Below are 25,386 nucleotides of genomic sequence, written 5' to 3'. Positions count from 1 at the left end.
CATGTTTTTATTCGCAATTTATTAACTAAATCGAGAACAAATATCAAACAAAATAGAGAAAATATATAGTTGTTTCATTGGTCCATAAAAATAAAATGGATGTAAAATTACTAATTTGAAATTAACGTTCTGATACACTTATTGAATCTGTTTCCCCACGATATGCTGTTCTATTAATATTTACCTTTATCAACACGAACGACAACTCTGCTAGGAAAATGTTATCAATGAAAATCAACGAGCAATCTCCTACGCAGTGGCGAATGCCAAGGGAAGTAACTGAAAAATCGAGTTATCTCAATCTCGGTCTTTTACATAGGTTGCCATTGTGAAGATTTTTTTTACTGGTTATCAAACCTTGGACGCTGCTGTTCCAGCATCGTCAAAAAGGCGACGCCAGTGATTAACCGCTGTGTAGATCGAAAATCTATACTGGACCGCGTGCTGGTTTTATAATAGGCGTTCTACATTTTAGCTTAGGATCAAAATTTAAAACAGCAGTAGTTACGTGACGAATTTCGGAATATCCCATAATATCGTTGTAAATAATAAGGCAAAAACAATGTGATATATGACCGGTTTGTCAGCTTGTTTAAACCGTCCTGAAAGTATCATTAGTTTTATATCTTGTCGTTAACCATTCCGATTTTTGCGCCTGTTAATAAAGTAGATAAAACAGCTACAAATAAACAGTTGTAACTATGTAAAATAACACGCCCATGACGGTTATGTAAGTCAACTTTTTAAGGCGTGCTGTATTCTAAATACATAAAACTCGAAAAACATATTAGACTCGCTCTGAGAAAACGGAGCGTAATGCATGTGCGAAATGTGTCGTCCCAGAATATCCTGTGAATCCTGCACATTCTAATCAGGTACGACTCTTTCCCCATTTTCTGTATTTGTAGTTAAAAGGAAGTATTTTCTTTTTTTTCTTTTTTTTATTCAATATAATACATACAATGTATACATGTATACGATCATACAACAAAGTGATTGTACAAAGCAATAAAGTTCAGACATCTTATACAAGATATGCTTATATATATACTTTTCTTAGTTTCCTTAAGATTAAAAAAAATAAAAAATGGGTTAATATGTTTTTTCTTTGGTTGTTTGTGATAAGTGTTTTTTTAAAGAGAAAAGAAAAGAACAACAGAAGAATAGTTTTGAAAAATTACGAGTTGTATAAAGTGGGAAGAAAACATATTGGACTTGTGTGTTTTGTTGTATATTCACAATGATGTTATAAGATTGAAAAAAATACACAAAAATATTTTAGAAAGATAAGCGGGGCTTATGTCATGGTCCTGTGTCCGTCGTGTGTGCGTACGTGCGTGCGTGCGTCCGTTCGTTAACTTTTTCTTTAAACATCTTCTTCTCCTAAACTACTGGTCCATTTCTGATTAAATTTGTCATGAATGTTCATGTGGTGAACCTCTTTCAAATTTGTTCAAATTATACCCCTGGGGTCAAATTTGACCCTGCCCCGGGGGGTCAAAAATTGAAAATTTGCTTATATAAGGCCTATTTTGTGCAAACTTTAAAAATCTTCTTGTCCATAACCATTGGGCCTAGGGCTTCCAAATTAAGTATGTAGTGACATCTTATAGTCCTCTACCAAGTTTGTTCAAATTATGCCCCTGGGGTCAAAATTGACCCTGCCCCGGGGGGGGGGGTCAAAAAATTGAAAATTTGATTATATAAGGCCTATTTTGTGCAAACTTTAAAAATCTTCTTGTCCATAACCATTTGGCCTAGGGCTACCAAATTTGCTATGTAGTGACAGCTTATAGTCCTCTACCAAGTTTGTTCAAATTATGCCCCTGGGGTTAAATTTAACCTGCCCCGGGGGTCAAAAAATTGAAAATTTGCTTATATAAGGCCTATTTTGTGCAAACTTTAAAAATCTTCTTGTCCATAACCATTGGGCGTAGGGCTACCAAATTTAGTATGTAGTGACATTTTATAGTCCTCTACCAAGTTTTGTTCAAATTATGCCCCTGGGGTCAAATTTGACCCTGCCCCGGGGGTTAAAAAATTGAAAATTTGCTTATATGAGGCTTATGTTGTGCAAACTTTAAAAATCTTCTTGTCCATAACCATTGGGCCTAGGGCTACCAAATTTGCTATGTAGTGACATCTTATAGTCCTCTACAAAGTTTGTTCAAATTATGCCCCTGGGGTCAAATTTGACCCTGCCCCGGGGGTTTAAAAATTGAAAATTTGCTTATATAAGGCCTATTTTGTGCAAACATTAAAAAATCTTCTTGTCCATAACCATTGGGCCTAGGGCTACCCAATTTGCTATGTAGTGACATCTTATAGTCCTCTACCAAGTTTGTTCAAATTATTCCCCTGGGGTCAAATTTGACCCTGCCCCGGGGGGGTTAAAAAATTGAAAATTTGCTTATATAAGGCCTATTTTGTGCAAACTTTAAAAATTTTGTTGTCCATAACCATTGGGTCTAGGGCTACCAAATTTGCTATGTAGTGACTTCTTATAGTCCTCTATCAAGTTTGTTCAAATTATGATCCCGGAGTCAAATTTGACCCTGCCCCGGGGGGTCAAAAAATTGAACATTTGCTTATATAAGGCCTATTTTGTGAAAACTTTAAAAATCTAACTGTCCATAACCATTTGGCCAAGGGCTACAAAATTTGGTATGCAGTGACATCTTATAGTTCTCTATCAAGTTTGTTCAAATTATGCCGAGCTGGGGTCAAATTTGACCCTGCCTCGGGGGGTCAAACAATAGAAAATTTGCTTATATAAGGCCTATTTTGTGAAAACTTTAAAAATCTTTACTTCCATAACCATTGGGCCTAGGGCTTCCAAATTTGGTATGTAGTGACATCTAATAGTCCTCTACCAAGTTTGTTCAAATTATGCCCCTGGGGTCAAATTTGACCCTGCCCTGGGGGGTCAAAAAATTGAAAATTTGCTTATAAAAGGCCTATTTTGTGCAAACTTTAAAAAATCTTCTTGTCCATAACCGTATGGCATAGGGCTACCAAATTTGGTATGTAATGACATCTTATAGTCCTCTACCAAGTTTGTTCAAATTATGCCCCTGGGATCAAATTTGACCGTTCCCCAGGGGTCACAAAATTGAACATATGCTTATATAAGGCCCATTTTGTGCAAACTAAAAAAATTCTACTGTCCATAACCATTGGGCCTATTTCTACCAAATTCGGTAGGTAGTGACATATAATAGTTCTCTACTTAATGACATCTTATAGTCCTCTACCATGTTTGTTCAAATTATGCCCCTGGGAACAAATTTGACCTTGCCCCATGGGTCACAAAAATGAACATATGCTTAAATAAGGCCTATTGTGTGCAAACTTTAAAAATCTTCTTGTTCTTAATTATAGAGCCTAGGGCTACTAAATTTGGTATGTAGTGATATCTAATAGTCCTCTACCGAATTTGTTCAAATTATTCCCCTTGGCTCAAATTTGACCTGGCCCCGGGGCTCACAAAACTGAACATATGACGTTTACCAGTGGAGATTACTGCGGCCGTTTGGCTGTGACCAACAACAACATCAACATCTTGAAAACATGAGATAAAACCCTGTCATATAGTGCCATTTTAGGTCAGATGGTGACTGCTTACAAAGGCATTGAAGTAAGAACATGTGTTATGAATGTTTTTCTTACAAACTGAAAAAAGTCGGGTTTTATTTAAATATGTCGAAAGTGAATATATATTCGGATGAAAATATTTTGGATGACATGTTAATTTCATGTCTTTTTTGTAGTGTTTAAACCAGTTTAATAATATGTTATTGATTTTAAAAACACAACTTCCATGAACATAATTATTTCAAGAAAAGTCAATATATGATACTGCACGGTAAACTCAAACTTTGTATCCAAGAGAAAGTGTTGAAATTAATGAAGTGCAATGTTCTTAACTATGGTATATGCTGCTTTTTAATAACTTATGATTCATTGTTCCATTTGTGAATCGTGACTCATGTATTGTGGATATGATTGTCAATTTTTCAACAATCCATATATATTTCTGACCATTTTATACTTTTCTTAATATAAGTTATGAATTGATCTTAGAAGTCAAATGTATTACCTAATTAAATACATTTATAAATATAAAGAAATAATCTTTAGATTATCATAATATTCTCAGGCTGTTGGTCTTAGGGATGTGTGGGTTGATGAGCAATTTCTCCTTTTGTCACAATGATTTCTACCCTACCTGATCATTTCCTTCATATTCCATTTTAATTTAATTGACGTCTGCAACCTCTTTCAAATTGGGAAAGTCCAAAATGTGTCGTTTGGTAAAGGGTTAAGGCATTTTGATTCCTATGGGTCTTGTGAATCTGTTTCAAATCAAATGCGTAGATTTGATCTTCAGCATCTAAAAATATGTGACATAGAAAGATCGACAATATCTTTTGGAGAGATAAATGTACCTACGTTATAAGCAAAGGACCTGTGCAACAATTCCCGGGCTTTTAAGTCTGTTTAGTTAACACGGTAGTAACTTTTTCCACGTATAAAAATGCTCACCCTTCCAACTTTAAACCACCAGTGGGACGAGGGAAAGAAAGAAAAAGTCACATGCTTGAGTACATTTCAACCCATGCGCATTGCACGTTTTTTTCGCAAAGAAAAAACAGTGGAGCGATACAGGGCCATTATGGCCCTCTTGTTCTAATCGGCATACTTCGCTGATTATCATTCATAAAGGTATAGGAAGCTCAGCTATAAATAGGACAGCATATTCTGGGAAAAAGATGTAATAATAGTTTGAAAACGTTAATTTTAAATCAGCTATATTCAATCTATTACATGTTTATAGATCAATGAAACAACTATGCAATTTCTGTATTGTATTTGACATTTGTCGAAATTCAGCAAATAAATTGCGAATTAAAACGTGTATTACTGTAAACGTATAGAAATTCGTCGGTATGAAATTTCGTGGTTTAATATCAATAAATTCGTTGACACGTAATTTCGTGGATTTCAAATTTTTTGGGAATACTGACCGTCATAATAATTAAACTTTTATTAAAATAAACAGAGTAATAACGAATCATAATCTGCTAATCTGTGTTGACAGCAAGACTTTGGGTTAATGTGCACTGAAGCATGAAAGTGTTGCCGAATGCCAATAATTGTCGAAAAGATCGATAAAACGGCGCACATGTGGGTCCCTGCTCGCTAATTGCCATCAATGTTGTTTTGACAATATGTGCAATTCTCAGCGCAATCGGTCTCTAAGTAGTAACAATTAAGTAATAAGGTCCCCAAAATACACGTGTGAAAACCGTTATATCTCTTTAAACTTTAATAGGCACTTATTAACATATGTGATAAATCTGCAAACTGTTAATTTGACGACGTCACGTAAAAAAGTATTATTACCCAGACACTTATCAAGAAAACAACATATTGTATTAACTAGCATATCTAAATCAATCAATGTCTCTTTCAAAATGGTTGAAACGGAAACAGTTCAGACATGTTCCCCTACTATAGCAGGATTGCCCGACCTTGCAAAGGCTCAGTCTATGCCTGAAGCATTATTGACACAGGTCGCTAACGATTCAGTGGAAGAAAACATTTTCAATTCGGAAATATTTTAATTAATCAAGAAATTGTGTAATGTGACCTACTGAAGTGAAGTAATTATTACAAAAAACAAATATCTCGGATAACCGAAAACAAAAGAAAATGTCGGAAATGACATTCGGAAATGACCGATTTCGGCTAAAAGAATGTATAAATAATCGTTGGTACTTGAATTCTTGGTCAAGTGGACCAACGAAATCCACGAAAATTCGTACCACACGAAATTTAATGGTTTTACAGTATTAACTTTCAACGCGATCATGAGTGTAAAGAAAACGAATTATTTCGAACATGCCATTTGTAAACGTGTAGCGACTATGGTATATAAACAACATAATAGCAGTAACACATCTGTGAAACTCGCACTTATGCGTGCTTTCTCATTTTGCATATTTAATAAACTTTTCAAACAGAAATTACAGAGCCACATCAGTGCTCATACTATGTTTGGTAATTCATTCGTATGTTGGGTATTGTTTGCTGTTATAAACACATACTAGGTCATATCGCGGAGATTTAGTTAACCTTACCATGTGTTCATGGGCGAACTCACGTATTCAAGTGCTCTTCGACTATGTGCTCATACCTCCTTTCGGGAATCATCATGAAATTATTGCCATACTTACAAAACAAACAAGTCTAAGCTTATTGAATTAGAGAAAACAATAATCAAAAGAGAAAAAATTATATTTCATGCACATGGGCATGTGAAATCACGTCCGTACACATAGCATCATTATCTTAGGAAAGGAAACAACGAAATATAAAGTTTGGTATGATATACATGTGAAATTAAAGAGCATGGTGTAATTAAAGAGCATGTCAAGTTTTGAATTTATATGCTGAAACGTAATGTTATAACCCACAAACGTTTTACTGTAACAGAACGTTTTCAAAGATAAGTGGTACAGAAAATACACGTCGATTATCTTTTTAAAGATATTTCTTGTTATATTTGATCGAGAATGTAACCCGCCTCCCGGGTTTCGTGAAATGGATCAAGCTCCCCACGGGTACTACTTCCCCGTACCCCAATTTTTGTTCGTACCCTACATTTTTCGTACCAAATTTTTTCCGTACCCAATTTTATTTCGTACCTAAATTTTTGCTCGTAACCAAATTTTGTTTCGTACCCAATTGTTTTTGTTACCCAATATTTTTTTCGTATCCAAATCTTTTTTCGTAGGCATTTTTTTGGCATTATTTTTGTATCAAAAATTTTCGTACCCAATTATTTTTCTACCGAAAATTTTCGTACTCACACAATTGTGGTGGTGTAGATAAACTTAAATAGATGCTTTTATACCAATCCTTTCCAAAAGCATCGTCACACCAGTACTGTCAGAACTTTGATTGTTCGAAGATTTTTAACGTGTCATTACTGAGGGCTATTTCTTTCTCAATCTGGATTTTTAGTTTAAGACTATGGACAAAACAATTAAAATTTGGTACTTGTTTTTTGTACTTCATGTTAAAAATAAAATATTTCATCAATATAAGAATAAAATTCATAATATTATTATAGTCTATTGATTTCAATGCAAATGTCCAGATGCAAAATAAGCACTGGGGAGCTTATATCCGACCTGTCATTTCTACTGGGGGGCAATTGTCCATATTTTTTTTTTTCATTGGGGGGGGGGGGGTTTGTCCTGTGGGGCTTATGTCTGGATTCCGTGTGTAGTACTTCAGAAAATTATTTGAAGGTATTCCGTATATGTAGCATATATCATCAAAAGAGTAGAAATCCTTAATTTTGTAGTCATATCATTGGTCGACATATCTAATGCTCTGTTCAAACCAATCTTTATAGAAAAACGTCTTATTGTTTGAAGTTATGTCTTTATTGTTCCATAAAATAGTTTTACTGCTGGTTTGGGTTTTTTTAGGTTATGAGTGACATCACTCCATGCTGATAGAACATCAGATAGAAATACGTTTTCGTTTGCAATTTCATGTAAGATAGTATTGCTGATGTTACATTCAAAGAGTAAGGAGTCGCCATATTTTTTTAGGATTTTCTGATAGAATATTTTCCATGTACTCGTATTGGTAATATCTAGGTATCTTTTAACCCAGCTGCACGTGATTGCATTCAAGAATGAGTCAATGTTCGTTAATTGGATACTTCCATTTTCTACAGATTGAATTAACTGAGTTCGTTTTATTTTATCAGGCTTACCGTCCCATATACAATTAAATATTGCTGATTTTATATTGTAAATAACTTCATTTGGTGGATTTGGGAGAACTTTAAATACATAAATTAATTAAGAAGTGCAAACGTTTTCAATTCTGTGTTTTTTTCCGATTAGTGTAAGTTTACGGTGATGCCAGGATTTTAAGCAGTTTTTAAAATTCTGTAATTTAGGTAGTATGTTTTTAAGAACTGTATCCTTTTCATTATATGTGAAAGTAATTCTTAACGTTGTGGCTTCATCGGATGTCCAATTAAATTTAATTTCTTTTTTATATTGGACATTATTTTGTTTTAATTTACCTACTCGTAGCACAGTACATTTACCAGTGTTTAGTTTAAGACCCGATGTCATTCCGTAAAGGGTTAACGACTCTATTAGGTTATGGAAAGAATCGTAATTGTCGTTTAAAAAATAAGTTGCATCGTCAGCAAATTTATAGGGACTGTTTGATTTCTTCGTCCGGTTCTAGTGATATGCCTTTTATGTGTATATTTGATTGGATGTGTTGTGATAGATACTCGATGCAAATAATAAATAGCGATGATGAGAGTTGACATCCTTGTCTAATCCCTCGTTCGATGTTAACACTGTTTGAAAAGAAGCCATTGTTAATGATTATACTGTTAATATCGGTATAGAATAGTTTGACCCATTGAATGAGACTTTCACCAAAGTTCATATTTTCTAAGCAAGAGAACATAAATGAATGATCAAGCGAATCGAATGCCTTTTCAAAGTCTGCAAAGAATATTAGACCAGGATTATTTGAATTGTTGAAATAGTTTATGCATTCTCGGATAAGACGAATGTTTTCACAATGTAACGTCCTTTTATGAAACCAGATTGAGATTTTGAAATGATTGATGGTAATATTTTTTTTAATCTGTTTGCTATACTTTTAGTTGCAATTTTATAATCATTGTTTAGTAAACTAATTGGGCGCTAGTTCGATAAGGATTCTAAGTTTTTTCCAGGTTTTGGAATGAGTGATATTATACCTTGTTTTTGAAGCGTAGTTAGGTTTTCATTATTATATGAATAGTTTAGTGAATTAATTAAATGTGTTTTGAACTTTTGATATTATTCCAAAATATTTTATAAAACTCAATGGTGATGCCATCAGATCCTGGACTTTTGTTATTTTGCATTTCTTTTAGTGCTTATCCACATTCATATTCATTTAGTAATCCGTCACACAATAGTTTTTCTTCTTGATTTAAAGAGTGATGTGTATTTTTAAAAAGGGTGTTATTTTCAACGTTTTTTCGTTTATAGAGGGTTTCAATAAATAGACGTTGTTCTTCTAGTATTTGAGTTCTGTTTGTTATATCTTTGCCATTGACTACAAATTTGTGTACAATTTTTTGTTCTCTTCTACGCTTTTCAATGTTTGCGAAGGATTTTGTATTTTTTTCATTGTGTTCAACATGCTGTGCACGCGCTCTTAGTATTATTCCATTGAGATGTGTATGATAGATTCCATCTAATATTTGTATTTTAATGTTATTTCATTTTCAATGTCGGTGGTATCATTTGTGTTTTTTTGATGCAATTGTTTTTCAAGTGTTTCAATGGTTTTGATGGTTTCAGTTTCAAGTTTGTGTGTTTCTTTTTGTTTAAATGATGTGTATGTAATTGTTGTGTTACGTATAATTCCTTTAATTACTTCCAAAAAGGTGTTTGGGTTTGCATCTTTATTATTTTGAACTGTATTTAATATTTCTTGTTTTATATGTGTTTGATATTGTGTATCTAATAAGATGCTGTTATTAATTTTAAAGTATCCTGTCCTCTTTCAGGTTGTATATTGTGTAGTTAAAGTTCAACTAGAGAGTGGTCAGTCATAAATCCTGGTTTTATGTTACATGTGTCAATAATGTTGCAAAGAGACTCAGATATTAAAAAATAGTCTAATCTTCAAAATATTGTTGGTTTGTGTTTGAGTGCCAGGTGAATTTGATTTCGTTTGGATATATTGTACGCCAGTAGCCAATTGTATAAATCTGGATATCTCTTATCCAGCGGATAACTTTTGGTTATCTTCAATTTTATGATAGGATAACCAAAAGTTATCCGCTGGATAAGAGTTATCCAGATTTATACAATTGGCTACTGATGTCTATCATATTGTAGTTTTCAATTATGTTATTTAAAATGTTTCTATTTTTAGGATGAGTATAAAGGTTTCCCTTCTTTTTATCTAATAATGGGTTAAAAACAGTATTGAAGTCACCACCGACTATAATGTTTTTATCTTGGTTATTGATTATAAAGGATTGAAATGTTTCGTAAAATTAAGTAATTATTTATATACTTGAAAAAGCATGCAATGTGTTGAGATGTTTTCTGAATACAAGCGTCCCGATTTAACCCATTTATGCCTAGCGTCTAGAAAAAAGGCCTTGGCAAACAGCGTAGACCCAGATCTGGGTCTGCGCTGTTTGCTTTAAGGAATTTCTGTTAGAAATATTCTAAATATATTAATAAATATACTAGACATCCCTAATTTTGGAAATAAATTGATCCAATGTAGAAGGATGGGAGAGTCCACTAGGCATAAATGGGTTAAAAGGGCCCCTCCACGAGATATCATGTTCTGCTGGCAGGGTTCAGCATTGGTGTACACAACATTGACAAAGAAAACACCTAGAAGAGTGCGAGTGCGCGCGGACGCTGAAAATTTGACATTTAGTGTGAGTAGACAAAAAGGGACAGATGGCGGCAGCGTGGGTTTACATTTCCGCAGGCCTTCTTATTCACGGGCTTTTGATGATCAGCATCTTTGACATCTATTTCGTCGTTCCTGTACTTCCGGTGAAAGAGTCCCGGAGTTCTCCACTCCCGCCGCCAGCGAAGCGCGTCGTGTTTATAGTCGCCGACGGACTGCGAGCGGACAAGATGTTAATGCTCCTTCCTGATGGATCCACTCCGGCTCCCTTCATAAGGTAAGAGTATCTGTTTGTGTATAAAGAAGCAGTGAATGCAACTTGTGCACGCTGTAGCTGATTTGGGATGCAATTTCCAAGGGTTAGTTTCTTTTTTGGTGAAAACTCCAAGAAATTTCCTGATGGGATTTTTGGCTACAGCTATATAATAAGTAATAACTACACGCTCAGAACAAATAGAAAAATAAGATAAGAATATCTACATATAAATATGTTTTAGATATGTATGTATGCTTTAACAGATGTTCATCCATGTGAGTTTAGGATTAAGTTCCTTTTTACGGCTCGACGTGAAAGCGTGACTACCGTTAATGGCGGGTGTAGACGTGTTTTTTGTGTCTAGTCTCATAAAATTGATAATGTGATTTAACTCATATCCTCTCAGGTCTATAAAGTGATATGTGTTATTAATAGTGCTAGCAGATCGTGTCAGTGCAAAAAAAAAAATTATGTGGACATTATGGTAAGGATAGTCCTAACTTTTCTTCAAACATAAAACAACAACTATGTTGTGCGATGTGCGAGAAGCGCATTTATTGTGGCAACATGTGCGCAGAGCTTGAATACAAACTCGAATTTTGTAAAGCAAGTACAAAACTTCTAATCTATACTTACACGTATAATTCATGCGCATATTTGTAGTTTGTGCATAAGTGTATGCTAAGGCAAAATATGTAGTAAATTTTTAGTAAATTTTGACTGGTTTAAACTTACAAACTAAAAAATGACTAGTCTAAAATTGAACCGCATTGCCACAAAGTAATTTTCTTTTACGATTAACTACATATTAAACCTTATATATTCATCACATGAATGGTAGTCGCCCACGATTGACTGCCTTTACTTTTTCTGGTGGGAACACCCAACCAAGGAAGAAACATGTGGACCGCTAGTAGCCATGCAGTTTGTCCATTCTTCAGAATATAGGAATGGCGGCCTTTATCAAATAACATCGTAAAATCATAAATCATATGTATAGGCATACACATAATCCTGTTTACAACAACAACAACAACAACATGAATTTGATGATGCCACGTTGACGACTTCGCTTGAACTGAATTCGAACTTACCATATTGGCTACGGCATATTTGCGGGAGCAATGTAATGGGGTCTTTGTCCACTTCCGGGAACCAAATCATACCTTTTTTGCTCACTTCCGGGAGGCATCTTACGGAATCTATGTCCAAGTCCGGGAACCAAAGCATACAATTTTTGCTCACATCCGGGAGCAATCTACTGGTCTCTATGTCCACGTCCGGGGACCACAGCATACAATTTTTTTTCACATCCGGAAGGAATCTACTGGGCTCTATGTCCACTTCCGGGGACCATAGCATACTCTCTCTGCTCACTTCCGGGAGCAATCTTCTGGTCTCTTTGTCCTCCTTCGGGAACAATAGCACACAATTTCCGCTCACTTCCGGGAGGAATCTACTCGGCTCTATGTCCCCATCCGGGGACCATAGAATACTCTTTCTGCTTACTCTCGGGAGCGATAACAAACCTTTTCTCAGAGACCGTGCGTCCATACCTTTACACTGTTCGTCAAGTGCATTAAACAAATTGCAGTTTAATTTTCTCTTTTATTTCCATGAAAACCGTAGATTTGACTATCATTTTGCCTATCTACATGAAAGCTACAACTTTCTTTAAAACCTCCATAACCTGTGGTACTTGAATCAGCAAATACATTAAACAAACACACTTGATTGTGTTTGAAATATTTTTCACTGCTATTTGATTGCCTAGCGTTTTCTTTTTAGAACATAAGTTCGGAAATAGCTTGCTTTGTCACTATTAAGGGAGCTCTCCAACTAGCTCTGGCATTTACGCAATTGAATAAATGTTTTGTTAGCAACCTAACTTTATTACATTCAACACTCTGACAGGATATTATCTGCCCTACAATACTAGTTACGAATCTTATAGGTACTACTTTTTTCTCTATTTTGATGAATTTGATAGATCATCGCATTAATACTTTTTCTAGTCTAGCTACTCTGTTTTCAGTTATGAAAAACTGATTTTATGCATATCGAGCACATGTCCGAGCCATCATTCCATCTGAGAAGAAATCCAAATACATTTTTCTTCGGCCAATTAACTTCCAAACTCATCGAGTCACTTGCATATAATGCTTTTTTTTATTCTACATTGTCATGTATACAAGCATCCAAAACCATAACTATGTAAAGTCCTTTTGACGTAAGGATTGATACTACAACACTTTCTCAAGAAAAATATCGAGTATCGCTTCGTGTGTCTAGTGTCGCGGTCTGAAATTAGACCGCGATACACGAGATTCGGATAATATGGGCGATATTTGAAAATAAGATATCGTGCGTCGCCGCGACTGTCAAGAAAAAGATCAAGTATCGCTTCGTGTGTCTAGTGTCGCCCTTTGACGCGACTCTAGACACACGAAGCGATACTTGATCTTTTTCTTGACATTCGTGGCGATACTTGATATTTTTCTTGACAGTCGCGGCGATACTTGATCTTTTTCTTGACAGTCGCGGCGACGCACGATATATTTAACACGATATATCCCCTTTTTGGCTACCTACACAATGGCGATATATCGTGTTAAATATATCGTGTTTTATAGAATGATGCGGACCCTTACTTCGTTTCTGAAGGGCTGCTAGTTTCGGATTGTCAAAGTATATACAGTAATTCATAACGAATTGGTATGACAATACACTGTTCAATACTTCATTGCTTCCTTATACGGACTCTACATGTCTTTTTGTAGGGGCTGTGCAGCTGAAGTTTGTAATACCATATACAATACTGATAGTCTTTTTCGTTATTTTTTTATGCATTGCATAATCAATCCCTTATAGATCTAAGAATGTATTTTCGAACGGCATTATAACCCATTTATGCCTAGTGGACTCTCCCATCCTTCTACATTGGATCAATTTATTTCCTAAATTAGGGATGTCTAGTATATTTATTTTTATATTTAGAATATTTCTTACAGAAATTTCTTTAAGCAAACAGCGTAGACCCTAATGAGACGCCACATCATGCGGCGTCTCATCTGGGTCTACGCTGTTTGCCAAGACCTTTTTTCTAGACGCTGGGCATAAATGGGTTAATGGATACAACTCTTCTAGAACATATCCTTTCCGTCTATTCATGCGAACAGTTTTGTAAGCTTTTTAGCTCACCTGATTGCTCAGGTGAGTTTTTCTGACCGGTCTTTGTCCGTCGTACGTCCGTCCGTCCGTCCGTAAACATTTGCTCGTAAATACTCTAGAGGCCACATTTCTTGTCCCATTTTCATGAAACTTGGTCAAAAGCTTTGCCCCAATGAAATCTCGGCCGAGTTCGAAACTGGGTTGTGCCGGGTCAAAAACTAGGTCACTAGGTAAAAACAACAACCTTGTTAACACTGTAGAAGTCACATTTCATGTCCAATCTTTATTTAACTTTGTCAAAATGTTTGTCTTAATGATATCTTGGTTGAGTTCAAAAGTGGTTCCGATCCGTTGAAAAACATGACCGCCAGTGGGCGGAGCAGTTTTCCTAATTTGGCTATAGAGAAACCTTGTTAACACTCTAGAAGTCACAATTTTTGCCCAATCATCATGAAAGTTGATCAAAACATCGGTTCAATTGATGTCTCGGACGAGTTCGAAAATGGTCGAGATCGGTGAAAAAACATGGCCGCCATTTTTCTCTATATGTATATAATGGCAGTTTTCCCTATTTGGCTATAGAGAAACCTTAAAAACACTATAGAAGTCACCATTTTTGCCCAATCATCATGACAGTTGGTCTAAACATTGGTTTTACTGATATCTCGGGCGAGTTTGAAAATGGTCGGGATTGGTGAAAAAATATGGCTGCCAGTGGGCGGGGCATTTTTCTCTATATGTATATAGTGAAAACATGTGAACACAGTAGAAGTCACATTTTGGCCCAATTTTCATGAAATTTGCTCAGAACATTTGTTTCCTTGTTTCCAAAAATGGCTCCGGTCAGTTGAATAACATGGCTGCTGGGATGGGGGGAGTTTTCTCATTATGCCCCCCCCCCCTTTCGAAGCAGAGGGGGTATATTGTTTTGTACATGTCGGTCCGTCCGTCCACCAGATTGTTTCCGGATGATAACTCAAGAGCGCTCATGCCAAGGATCATGAAACGTCATGGGTACATTGATCATGACTCGCAGATGACTCCTATTGATTTTTAGATCACTAGGTCAAAGGTCAAGGTCACGGTGACTCGAAATAGTAAAATGGTTTCCGGATGATAACTCAAGAACACTTATGCCTAGGATCATGAAACTTCATAGATATATTGATCATTACTCGCAGATGACCCCTATTTATTTTCAGGTCACTAGGTCAAAGGTCAAGGTCACGGTGACCCAAAGCAGTCAAATGGTTTCCGGGTGATAACTCAAGAACGCTTATACCTAGGATCATGAAACTTCATAGCTACATCGATCATGACTCGCTGATAACCCCTATTGATTTTCGGGTCACTAGATCAAAGGTCAAGGTCACGTTGACCCGAAATAGTAAAATGGTTTCTGGATGATAACTCAAGAACGCTTATGCCTAGGATCACGAAACTTCATAGGTACAATGATCAAGACTCGCAGATGACCCCTATTGATTTTCAGGTCACTAGGTCAAAGGTCAAGGTAACGGTGACCTGAAATAGTAAAATGGTTTCTGGATGATAACTCAAGAACGCTTATACCTAGGGTCATGAAACTTCATAGGTATATTGATTATGACTCGCAGATGACCCCTATTGATTATCAGGTCACTAGGTCAAAGGTCAAGGTCACAGTGCCAAATAACGTATTCACACAATGGCTGTCAAGATCACGGTGACTCAACTTAGAAAAATGGTTTCTGGATGATAACTCAAGAATGCTTACGCCTAGGATCATGAAAAATCAAAGGTATATTGATCATGACTCGCAGATGAAATAATGATGAAACTTGACCAGGATGTTTGTCTGGACAATATCTAGGTCAAGTTTGACATTTGGTAAAGATTGAAAGAGCCGACTTCTCTCAGGTGAGCGAACTAGGGCCATCTTGGCCCTCTTGTTTGTAATCATGTGTATGTCTGAATTGTAAGTTTGTCCTAAACTGTTGTCTAGCATATTGTAAACAACTGTAATATCTTTATAACAGCAGTCGACACCAAATTTATGTCTGAACGGAAGGTTCGTATTACATAGGTGTACTGTATGTTTGATAACACATGTCTTTCTTTTAAATATATGCCAGTTGTGCATTGCCAATAATAATAAATGTGGTTTATAATTATTGAAACTTTTAGGAACAAAAGTCTGGTCATTTAATTCTATATGCTGTTGATAATGCTGTTGTATGTTTGTACAACACATAATTACTGTCGCTTTTTACTATTCACTTTGTACCAAAATCTGTTTTCTATAGCTTTTTACCACGTTGTATTCTCAGTATTCCTATCATGTACTCAAAACATGTGCAGTAACTCGCATACATGAATTTACTTATGCCTTTAATCACATATTTGGGCTTCTCAAGAAGCAGCACTAACGAATTATGTTGCGTGTCCGACCTTTTTGCATTATGCCTAACACTCTCATCTACGTTTTCTCTATTTACATGTATAAGTTTCTTGTATTTCGTGATGAAGGATTTGTTGATGATTCCAAGCTGCCTTTACCTTTATCAATGGCCCTGGGGTGGGTAATGTGGACATGGATGGTCGAGATAGACCGTGTATTCATAAGAAATATTCAGTACTAATTTGATGTCAATTTGTGAGATATGAGCATATGTGCGATGGTGCGCTATTTGGAATTTTGATCAGACCCCTGGGCCAAAAGTTAGTATCATGTGCGTCGCATGTTGTTCGTAAAATTATTTTTTTAAACCCATTTTACCCATTTATTTACCCATAACTTTTGACCCAGTGGTCAGTTAAAAATTCCGTCGCCGTCACCGTCGCACATATGCTCATAACTACCATGTGTGTAAGTTTCAAGGTTTTAGTGCTAATCGTGTAGGAGGAGAAAGTGGCCCAACGGCGGGACAGAAAGATGGAAACCAATACAATACATGTATTTAAAAAGCGTGGGGATAATAAACTGGGAACCGCTGCAAGATCGACGCGATACACACCAACAATTTTTTTTTCTATATAAAAATGCAAAACTCACTTAGCCCTCAGTACTTTTCCGATCTGGTACCCCAACATGTAGAATCTATTTCAATTTATAATTTTCGAAAGGGAACGTTTTACGCACAACCGAATGCAAGTCAATCCATTATTAAAATTCCTTCCTTCCCACCGATATCCGCCAATGGAACACTTTACCAGATGATGTTAAAAATAGTGATTCGCTGAGCATATTTAAATCTTAGCTGAACAGAAGATAAGCTAAAACTCCATCACATTATTACGCAGGTAAACGTTATCATCAATTGTCTCACGCGCGGCTAAGAACAACATTAAACGCGCTAAATGAACATCTGAATGTAGCAATACCATGTCTCTGTGCTCGTGCGGTGCTATTGAATTTAACAACCACTTATTTTTCATATGTCCATGTTTTATAGAAATTCCCCATGTATTAATTAACAACATTTACAGTATAACTATTGATATTAAGCTCGATACACTTCTTTTTGAAAGTAGGTATCTCGACAAAAGTGATAATTCCTAAATATGTGTATATGTCCAACAATATACTTACTAATCCAGGCGCTTTTCTTAAAAATCTGCTGCTGACTAAGTTACGACTTACTGCAGCCTAATGTTCAAGTCTTTGCATGAACAATCATCCTTCGTAATCAATGTTTTCTTTCTACCCTTTTTATATGTATTATGTATAATTTGTTTATATGTATTATGTATAATTTTTATTTCTGGCACATTCAATAAAAATATGTCATAAAGCACACCCATGTAATGTATTGCGTAAATGCTACGGCAAGGAGAGAATCTATATAAACATTATTTCTTTCGTTTTAATCCTTTTGCTATAATGTTTGTATTGTTCATGATTAAACTAAACTACCGAACAGTACACAGTTCTTAGTCCATCTCTCGCTGGAAGTAATTCTTCTTGTGTTTTTGTGCAGGTCCATCTGCGAGGAGACTGGTTCCTGGGGCTTGTCGTTCGCTGGCATCCCGTCGGCAACCAGGCCTGGACACGTCGCAATGACAGCCGGGTTCTTCGAGGATCCTACATCCGTTGGGAAAGGTAGAATGGATTACTTCGCATTGATTTGTTTCATCGATGAATTTCTAGAAGATCAACTTTATTCCATACCATGTTCGTGCACATTGCGTTTAGTATGCCCCAGTTTTGATTAAAAAAAGAGTCTAAATACATGTATTTAGAAATGAGGATAAACACACTTGATCGACTAGTATTTATCGTATTATAATCTTCATATAAATAATTAACCTCCCTTTTGTGCGGGATTACACAACATAAGTTGTTCAATTTATTGTACAGATATCGGCGGAGGATCTATAGATTTCGACACAGTGTTCGCCGAAACTAAGTACACTTGGACTTGGGACACCCCGAAATTCCTGGACCATGTAGCATTAGGTGAGATTAACAGTTTTCCTGGAAACCAGTACAGATTTCGTTGTAACTAATATTAATAAGTATGTTTGGTTCAGACGGCTCTGTCTGCCTTTGAGGTATAAACACTATAATCAAATCAACGCGCGACAGGGTACTCGATAATTTAAAACGAAAAGCCTCAATTTAAGACGTTGCGCAACGTTTGAAAACTTGATCGTCGAATTGTCGCGCTTATATTTGAGTCAGTGTTGTCGTTTGTAGGCTCAAAGTATACGCCATTAGTCCTGTAAAATACGCCATGAGTCCTGTATGATGATGCCACTTCGTAGATTTCAGTGAATATTAAGTTTCCCGGGTTCAAACGCACGTATTACGCAAAGACTGGAACTTGAAAATGTATCCAATACTCGCTTTCCAGATCACCCTGATCGGATCTTCTCTAAGCAGTTCCCGGGGGAGCGGAAGTACCTGGCCGGAATCAACCCGAAAGACATGGACAGCTGGGTGCTCGATGAAGTGTCGGTATGGTTTTGATTTGGCATCAGGGACGTGGATATTTCATATATAATATGCAAATAAATACTAACAGTACTTATGATAACATATTAAATAATGAACGTACATTTTCTTTAACATTATTTGTATATTTGCTTATAAAAGCCATGTATTCAATCCAATATATAGTTATTCAAAACCAGTCACCGTTTGAGCTGCAATTATTCATCCGACCGGTCGACAATGGAATACCAATGACCCGACTCCAGTATCAAGAATAGACCAGCAAATTTCTGTCCTATCACCTTTTTATTCATTGATATTATATAAATTATATATATTTTAATAATCCCATTTAAAGAAATCGTTACAGCACTTAATATTGTACATTTATTATTATGCACTAATTCATTCAAAATCAGAAACTGACTCAGAACAATTTAAAAAGTGTCAAAACTGACATAAACGATAAATTACTAGTAAGCCTCCTTTTTCCGACTCCACGCCTCTTCTCGTTTAGAAATTCCTGAAACGTGCGGAGACGGACGACACTCTGCAGGGGAAGATACGTCAGGACCGCGTGCTGTTCTTCCTGCACCTCGGCGGCATCGACCACGCCGGATACATCGTGCGGCCCCAGTCACCGTACGATCTAATCGAAACGCGCTCAGTTAAAACGGGGCTTTATGTGTGTGCGTGAAGTGTCGCACCGCACAGGCTAATCAGGACCGACATTCTCTGCATAGGCTGAATTTTCATTAAAAAATTAAGATTAAACGAATGATTTTACAAAAGAAGAACGTGTCGCCCTTGATTTACCTGTGTGCAACGCAAAAGCTTATCTGGAACGACACTTTCCGACATGCAATACGAGCTGTTTTCATCGAGCGCGACTCAATAATGCTTATCATACGACCACACTCACTATGGCAATTAACTTAAACCGAATAGCAGGCCCCATCCCCTTCCATTTGTATTGTGAATGGAAAATACAAAATTCAACTCATGCATTGTATTGGTTATTGACAGTTAGTATTAACACAATATTGCACTACAATTGGAAACTGAGCGTACATTTTAGCTCAAAGCCAATGCAAACAATACTTGAACATTGATGATAAACTAGTTGAGTTAATGGATTCTATCTTGTTTATAGTACTATTCAATCAAACATTAATGTTTCTGTATAATTATAACATTGCCTCCACACTAGTGAGACACGAGGTTTACTTACAGTCGCCTAATTCTGTCATTCAAGCGTTCAGATACATAAAGTATTAATGAAAAACTTTGTTTTGGCATGTGCATTTTTCAATAATTGTATACCAGTTTCACGCAAAGACAAAATCATTCCTTTTTTAATAAGAAAGCTGTTAGAAAAATAATTATCAGGAAACATTAATTATGCCGCGGCGAAATGGATATTGTGTCCGCATAGCGAGCGGGTGGATACGCGTCCCCACTTTTGAAGCGTTCTTTAGATCTCTCGAAAAACACAGGGAACGTACTCGATAATCTTTTAAAAAGCATTAGGTTTTTGAGGCTAAAATGATTGACGGTTATTGGTGATTCTACTGCATTGTCTAAGACCACACCGAATCAAAATCAAGGTCATGGGAAAAAATCGCGCTATTGATTGAAATTTCAAATGATTATTAATATTATTTTTTTTGTTTACGTTTAAAGTCCGCACTCATGAAAACGTATGGTAATATTTGATAGGCGCAGACTAATTGTACGTGCTAACTGCGAGCTTTCAGCATGAGAATATTTAATGGTGGGATTTATAGTGCTATGTACTCTTTAAAAAGGTTATTTATCAATGACATTTATAAATCTATCAAATGCACCTTTATAATTTGACAAAATATAATAAAGGACGAGGAAGATATGCAAAAGATTGCAAAGCAGGTTATTTACAATCTCACGATAAATACAGGTAATTGAACCGAGACGATCGGGCGGTGTAGAACGTGGGTAGGTATGATTTCATATTTTATGCAGTAGGAAATGGAGAAACGCGATATAAATTTCATTTTATTTAAAATTCATTATTCTTGGGCGGATGGGGGCTCTTATACCAGGAAAACATACAGTTAATTAAAAAAAAACAGTTTGGCTAGTATGAATATTTAGGAGCACAGCTGCGCATTGGCATATTGCATGCCTCTCAGTCATAAAGGCGTTTCAACATTTCCACGTGCAAACCCCCCAGATTAAACCATACCTACCACATGTGCTTAAGCGTCTGATCGTAGTAGTCAAATGATCAGATTTACCATTTTAACTCAGCTTTACCCATAACTCATATATTCAAACTGTAAAGTTTTGCTTTGTAAATCTTCTAGTGTAGACATGCTGACCAATATTTTACCCTTTGTCATATATTTCTTGAGCATTGTTTGACACATTTGAATGGCACCTTCTAAATTGGATCAATTTATTTCCAAAATTAGGGGCGACTAGTATATTTATTTCTATATTTAGAAAATACACATAGAAATTCATTTAAGAAAACAGCGCAGACCCTGATGAGACGCCGCATCATGCAGCGTCTCATCAGGGTCTACGCTGTTTGCCAAGGCCTTTTTTCTAGACGCTAGGCATAAATGGGTTAATGTAGATTTACATGTATACAATGAAATATAATTTCAGTTATCCGTGCACGATATTCTTAAAATAATATTATATTAATTTTGTATTATTTTACTATGCACATTGGAACGTTTTCTGTAACCGATGTTTGCTATGCGTGTACGTCCTTCTCGTACGGCATATTTTAATAGCGTTGCTAAAGTCCTAATTTTTGTCACCAAAGTCAACGGGTCGTATTTGGCAAACTTCTAGTAAAGCTGTTTACTTCTTGTTACAGGGAGTATCTACGTCACGTGACCTTCATTGACAACGGCATTAAGAAGACTGTGAAGCTGTTTGAAGACTTCTTCAATAATGACGGCCAGACAGCTTACATCTTTACGTCCGACCACGGCATGACAGACTGGGGTAGGAACAAACGGGCTGGCAGGAGGCGGGAGTAGCATACACATACTTGCCTTTGCCGTCCATCTGGGTTTAGAAGAGACAACCGTTGATATAGAAATTCAATACAAGCTGAAAGAGTCGTCCCAGATAAGCATGTTCCGGCTAATCTGGGACTACTCTTAACACGCATGTATTAATCCTAATTTTGCCAGATCGCTGCTACTTTGGAAAACCGCCATTGTGGTGGCAACTCATCTTTACCAGTTCGAATGTTCACTGCTGGACAAACCACATTGATACAATGATCAATAAGGGGGAATTGTGGCTGAAAGCATTCATCCTTACAACATTATATTAGGATTTTTTCTTATTTTGAATCCATAGATATATTGCAATTTTTATATAAAATTGTCATCAATGTCAATCACCGGTCGCATAATTAAATGTACACTTACTTGTGTTTAATAACACCATATATTCAAGTAAATTAAACAACCTCATTTAACCACGAAGCTAAATGTTTGAATTTCAAAAAGAAATGTTAGAATTAAGTAGTTTATTATAAAGTTGTTATGATATAATGACATCTGTCTCACATGTTATTAAGAAACTAGTAATAGAAGCTGTGAAACAACGTAACTTATCTGTGCAGGTGCGCATGGAGATGGTTCCCTGGACGAGGTACAGTGTCCTCTGGTCGTCTGGGGTGCTGGAATACAGAAGGCAAAGCCAGAAACCAGACTTAACTCCTTCAAAGACAAAATATCACAAGGTAAACTAACACGTGTGATATTGTTACGAACATACACTATTTGTAGTAAAATAAATACTAATCTAAGTTTCATGTGTATTTATGGAGTCCATGTAAGTATATGTTAACAATTTTATAGTCATTATTGACTTTAAAATAATGTCAATTTCCACTTTCAGACTGGGGCCTGGATAAGTGGGCAAGGAAAGATATTGATCAGGTAAAACAAATGACGTAAAATATTGCCCAACCACAAGACGTTGTTTACTGAGCTGTGTATATATGTGTTATTAATACAAGTCTTTATAAAAACAACAATTAGTAGTAACTATGTTGACATTCATAGTTTATATGTGTGACTTTTCAGTTTACATTAACCAAGAAGCACATAATAACAACACAATAACTTGATATGATTAACAACATGATTGTTTATGTTTCAGCGGAGCATGGCGCCTCTGATGGCCGCCCTCCTCGGAGTTCCGTATCCTAAGAACGCTGTGGTATGTAACAATGTCGGATCAGTTATCACCAATGAACGAGTGAACTAGGGACGCTCATTACGTAAATACTTTCGTATCTGAATGTATCATATGGTATCACTGTCAAATTTGTGATATATCTCTGTTTTAATATCGACTAAAATAAAATGTACGATTAAAACAAGATTATATGATTAATCTGTTCACAACCGGAATCGCACTTGCGGTGGCACGTTCATGTCCCGTTTTTTAGCTCGACCATTATATATGATATATATATATAGTCGAGCTATCCTACTCACCCTGGCGTCGGCGTTCCCGTTACCGTGAGCGTTGGAGTGTTAAAATTTGCGTACCACCTCAAATATTTCCTTGACATATTGCTTTTATATTTTGCATACTTCTTTACCAACATGACCCCAACCTGTAAACAAGAGCAGACAACTGTATCAAGTATTTCGTAAGAATAATGGCCCTTTTTCACTTAATATATGCATATTATTGATAAATCGATGTTAAAGTTTGCGTACAACCTCAAATATTTTCTATGTCCCTTGATATATTGCTTTCATATTTTGCATACTTCTTAACCAACATGACCCCAATCTATAAACAGGAGCAGACAACTGTAACAAGCATTTTGTAAGAATTATGGCCCTTTTCCCACGTAGAATATGCATATTATTGATAAATCTATGTTAAAGTTTGCGTACCACCTCGAATATTTTTTATAAACACTGTCATATTGCTTTTATATTTTGCATACTTCTTTACCAACATGACCACAATCTATAAACAAGAGCAGACAACTGTACCAATCATTTTGTAAAAATTATGTTCCCTTTTTATTCTTATAAATATTGGGTAAGTTTTGTGTTTAGGCTCACTTTATTCCTAAAGTATCAAAGCTATTGCTTTCATACTTGCAACACTTACTAACTATCATAAGAGGTCTGTGCAGGCAAAGTTATGTAACCCTGACTGGCATTTTGACAGAATTATGGCCCCTTTTATACTTAGATAATTTAACATTTGGTTAAGTTTTGTGTTTGGGTCCATTTTACTCATAAAGTTTCATAGCTATTACTTTCAGACTTGGAAAAAACGCTAACTATCGTAAGGAGACTGTACAGGGCAAGTTGCTTAACTCTGGTTGGTATTTGAACGGAATGATGGTCCTTTTTTGTCTAAGTAACTTTGAATATTTTGTTAAATGTTGTGTTTAGATCCACTTTACTTCTTAAGTATCAAGGCTATTGCTTTCAAACTTCAAATACTTTCTATCTATCATGAGGGTACTGTACATGGCAAGTTAAATTTGACCTTGACCTTTGAATGACATTGACTCTCAAGGTCAAATTAATAAATTTTAATTTAATTGCCAAAACTTCTTTATTTATGATCAGATTTGATTCATACTTTGACATGACAACACTTACCTGACATACCACAATGGACTTCACCCAAACCATCCCCCACGCCCCACCTCAGAATCCCCCCCCCCCCAAATAAAAGAGAAGATTTTTTAATTTTTTTTCCTTTATTTTTATTTTTGAAAGATCATCTTATAAATGATCATACCCCCACATTTTACCCCCCTCTCCACCCCACCCCACATTATAACCTCCTCTCCACCCCCCCCCCACATTATACCCCCTCTCCGTCCCTACCCCCACCCCCTTCCAAAAAGATTGTTTTCTTTGAAACATGGTAAAAAAAATCCACAAATATTTATTTACTTTATTTTTGAAGGATTTTCAAACCATCCCACCCAAGCTATTGCTATAAAACTTGAAATACAATCTTATTAGTTTGTTTAATGTCTTTACAAATGTTCAAGAGATAGTGGAAAATATACATGAACTCAGAATCGTCTATAAAGTAAAACTTCTTTAAAACATAACTGATCAATATGTTTCAATTATGGTCCTCTTCGACTTAGAAAATGACTATATTACCTTGACCTTATTGAATATGAACAATTTCCCCATGATGGCTTACGTTATACTGTCAAGCACTCGAATAGTCGAGCGCGCTGTCCTCTGACAGCTCTTGTTCCGTTTCCTCCCAGATGCCCGTACCCGATGAGTACTTGGATGTATCGGAGGAACAGAGGGCTCATATCCGGTATGCCAATCTGCTGCAGCTGCTGGACAACTTCCGGCTCACAGAGGAAAACGTCTTCCATGGGGTGCTTGCCTTCGACTTCCGCAAATACAGGTACACGTGTACTAGTAACACAGAGGGGTATATGATTCAGACACGTGGACTAAACAAACCCATACAATGATTTATAAATTAGTAAGCTTTTGGTTTTGCCTCCTTTATACTACTATGGCAAACCTTACAT

At 36.1% G+C, this 25,386-nt stretch overlaps 1 protein-coding gene across 2 annotated transcripts in view; it reads left to right on the top strand.

Moving 5' to 3' along the window:
* The window catches only part of LOC127869301 (GPI ethanolamine phosphate transferase 1-like), a 55,383-nt gene that overhangs the window by 10,842 nt on the left and 19,155 nt on the right, over positions 1-25,386 (top strand). For both annotated transcript variants that reach the window (XM_052411755.1, XM_052411763.1), the window contains exons 2-11: positions 10,421-10,759; positions 17,869-17,990; positions 18,249-18,347; positions 18,745-18,848; positions 19,342-19,466; positions 21,694-21,824; positions 22,456-22,575; positions 22,734-22,774; positions 22,998-23,057; positions 25,108-25,256. In XM_052411755.1, coding sequence (XP_052267715.1) covers positions 10,530-10,759; positions 17,869-17,990; positions 18,249-18,347; positions 18,745-18,848; positions 19,342-19,466; positions 21,694-21,824; positions 22,456-22,575; positions 22,734-22,774; positions 22,998-23,057; positions 25,108-25,256 — 1,181 coding nt within the window. In that variant the 5' untranslated portion in view covers positions 10,421-10,529. The remainder of the gene's footprint in view (positions 1-10,420; positions 10,760-17,868; positions 17,991-18,248; positions 18,348-18,744; positions 18,849-19,341; positions 19,467-21,693; positions 21,825-22,455; positions 22,576-22,733; positions 22,775-22,997; positions 23,058-25,107; positions 25,257-25,386) is intronic.

This window comes from Dreissena polymorpha, chromosome 1, assembly GCF_020536995.1.
Source record: "Dreissena polymorpha isolate Duluth1 chromosome 1, UMN_Dpol_1.0, whole genome shotgun sequence".
Classification (NCBI taxonomy): domain Eukaryota; kingdom Metazoa; phylum Mollusca; class Bivalvia; order Myida; family Dreissenidae; genus Dreissena; species Dreissena polymorpha.
The sequence above is the reverse complement of the archived record's forward strand: the minus strand, read 5'-3'. Positions and strand labels throughout refer to the sequence as shown.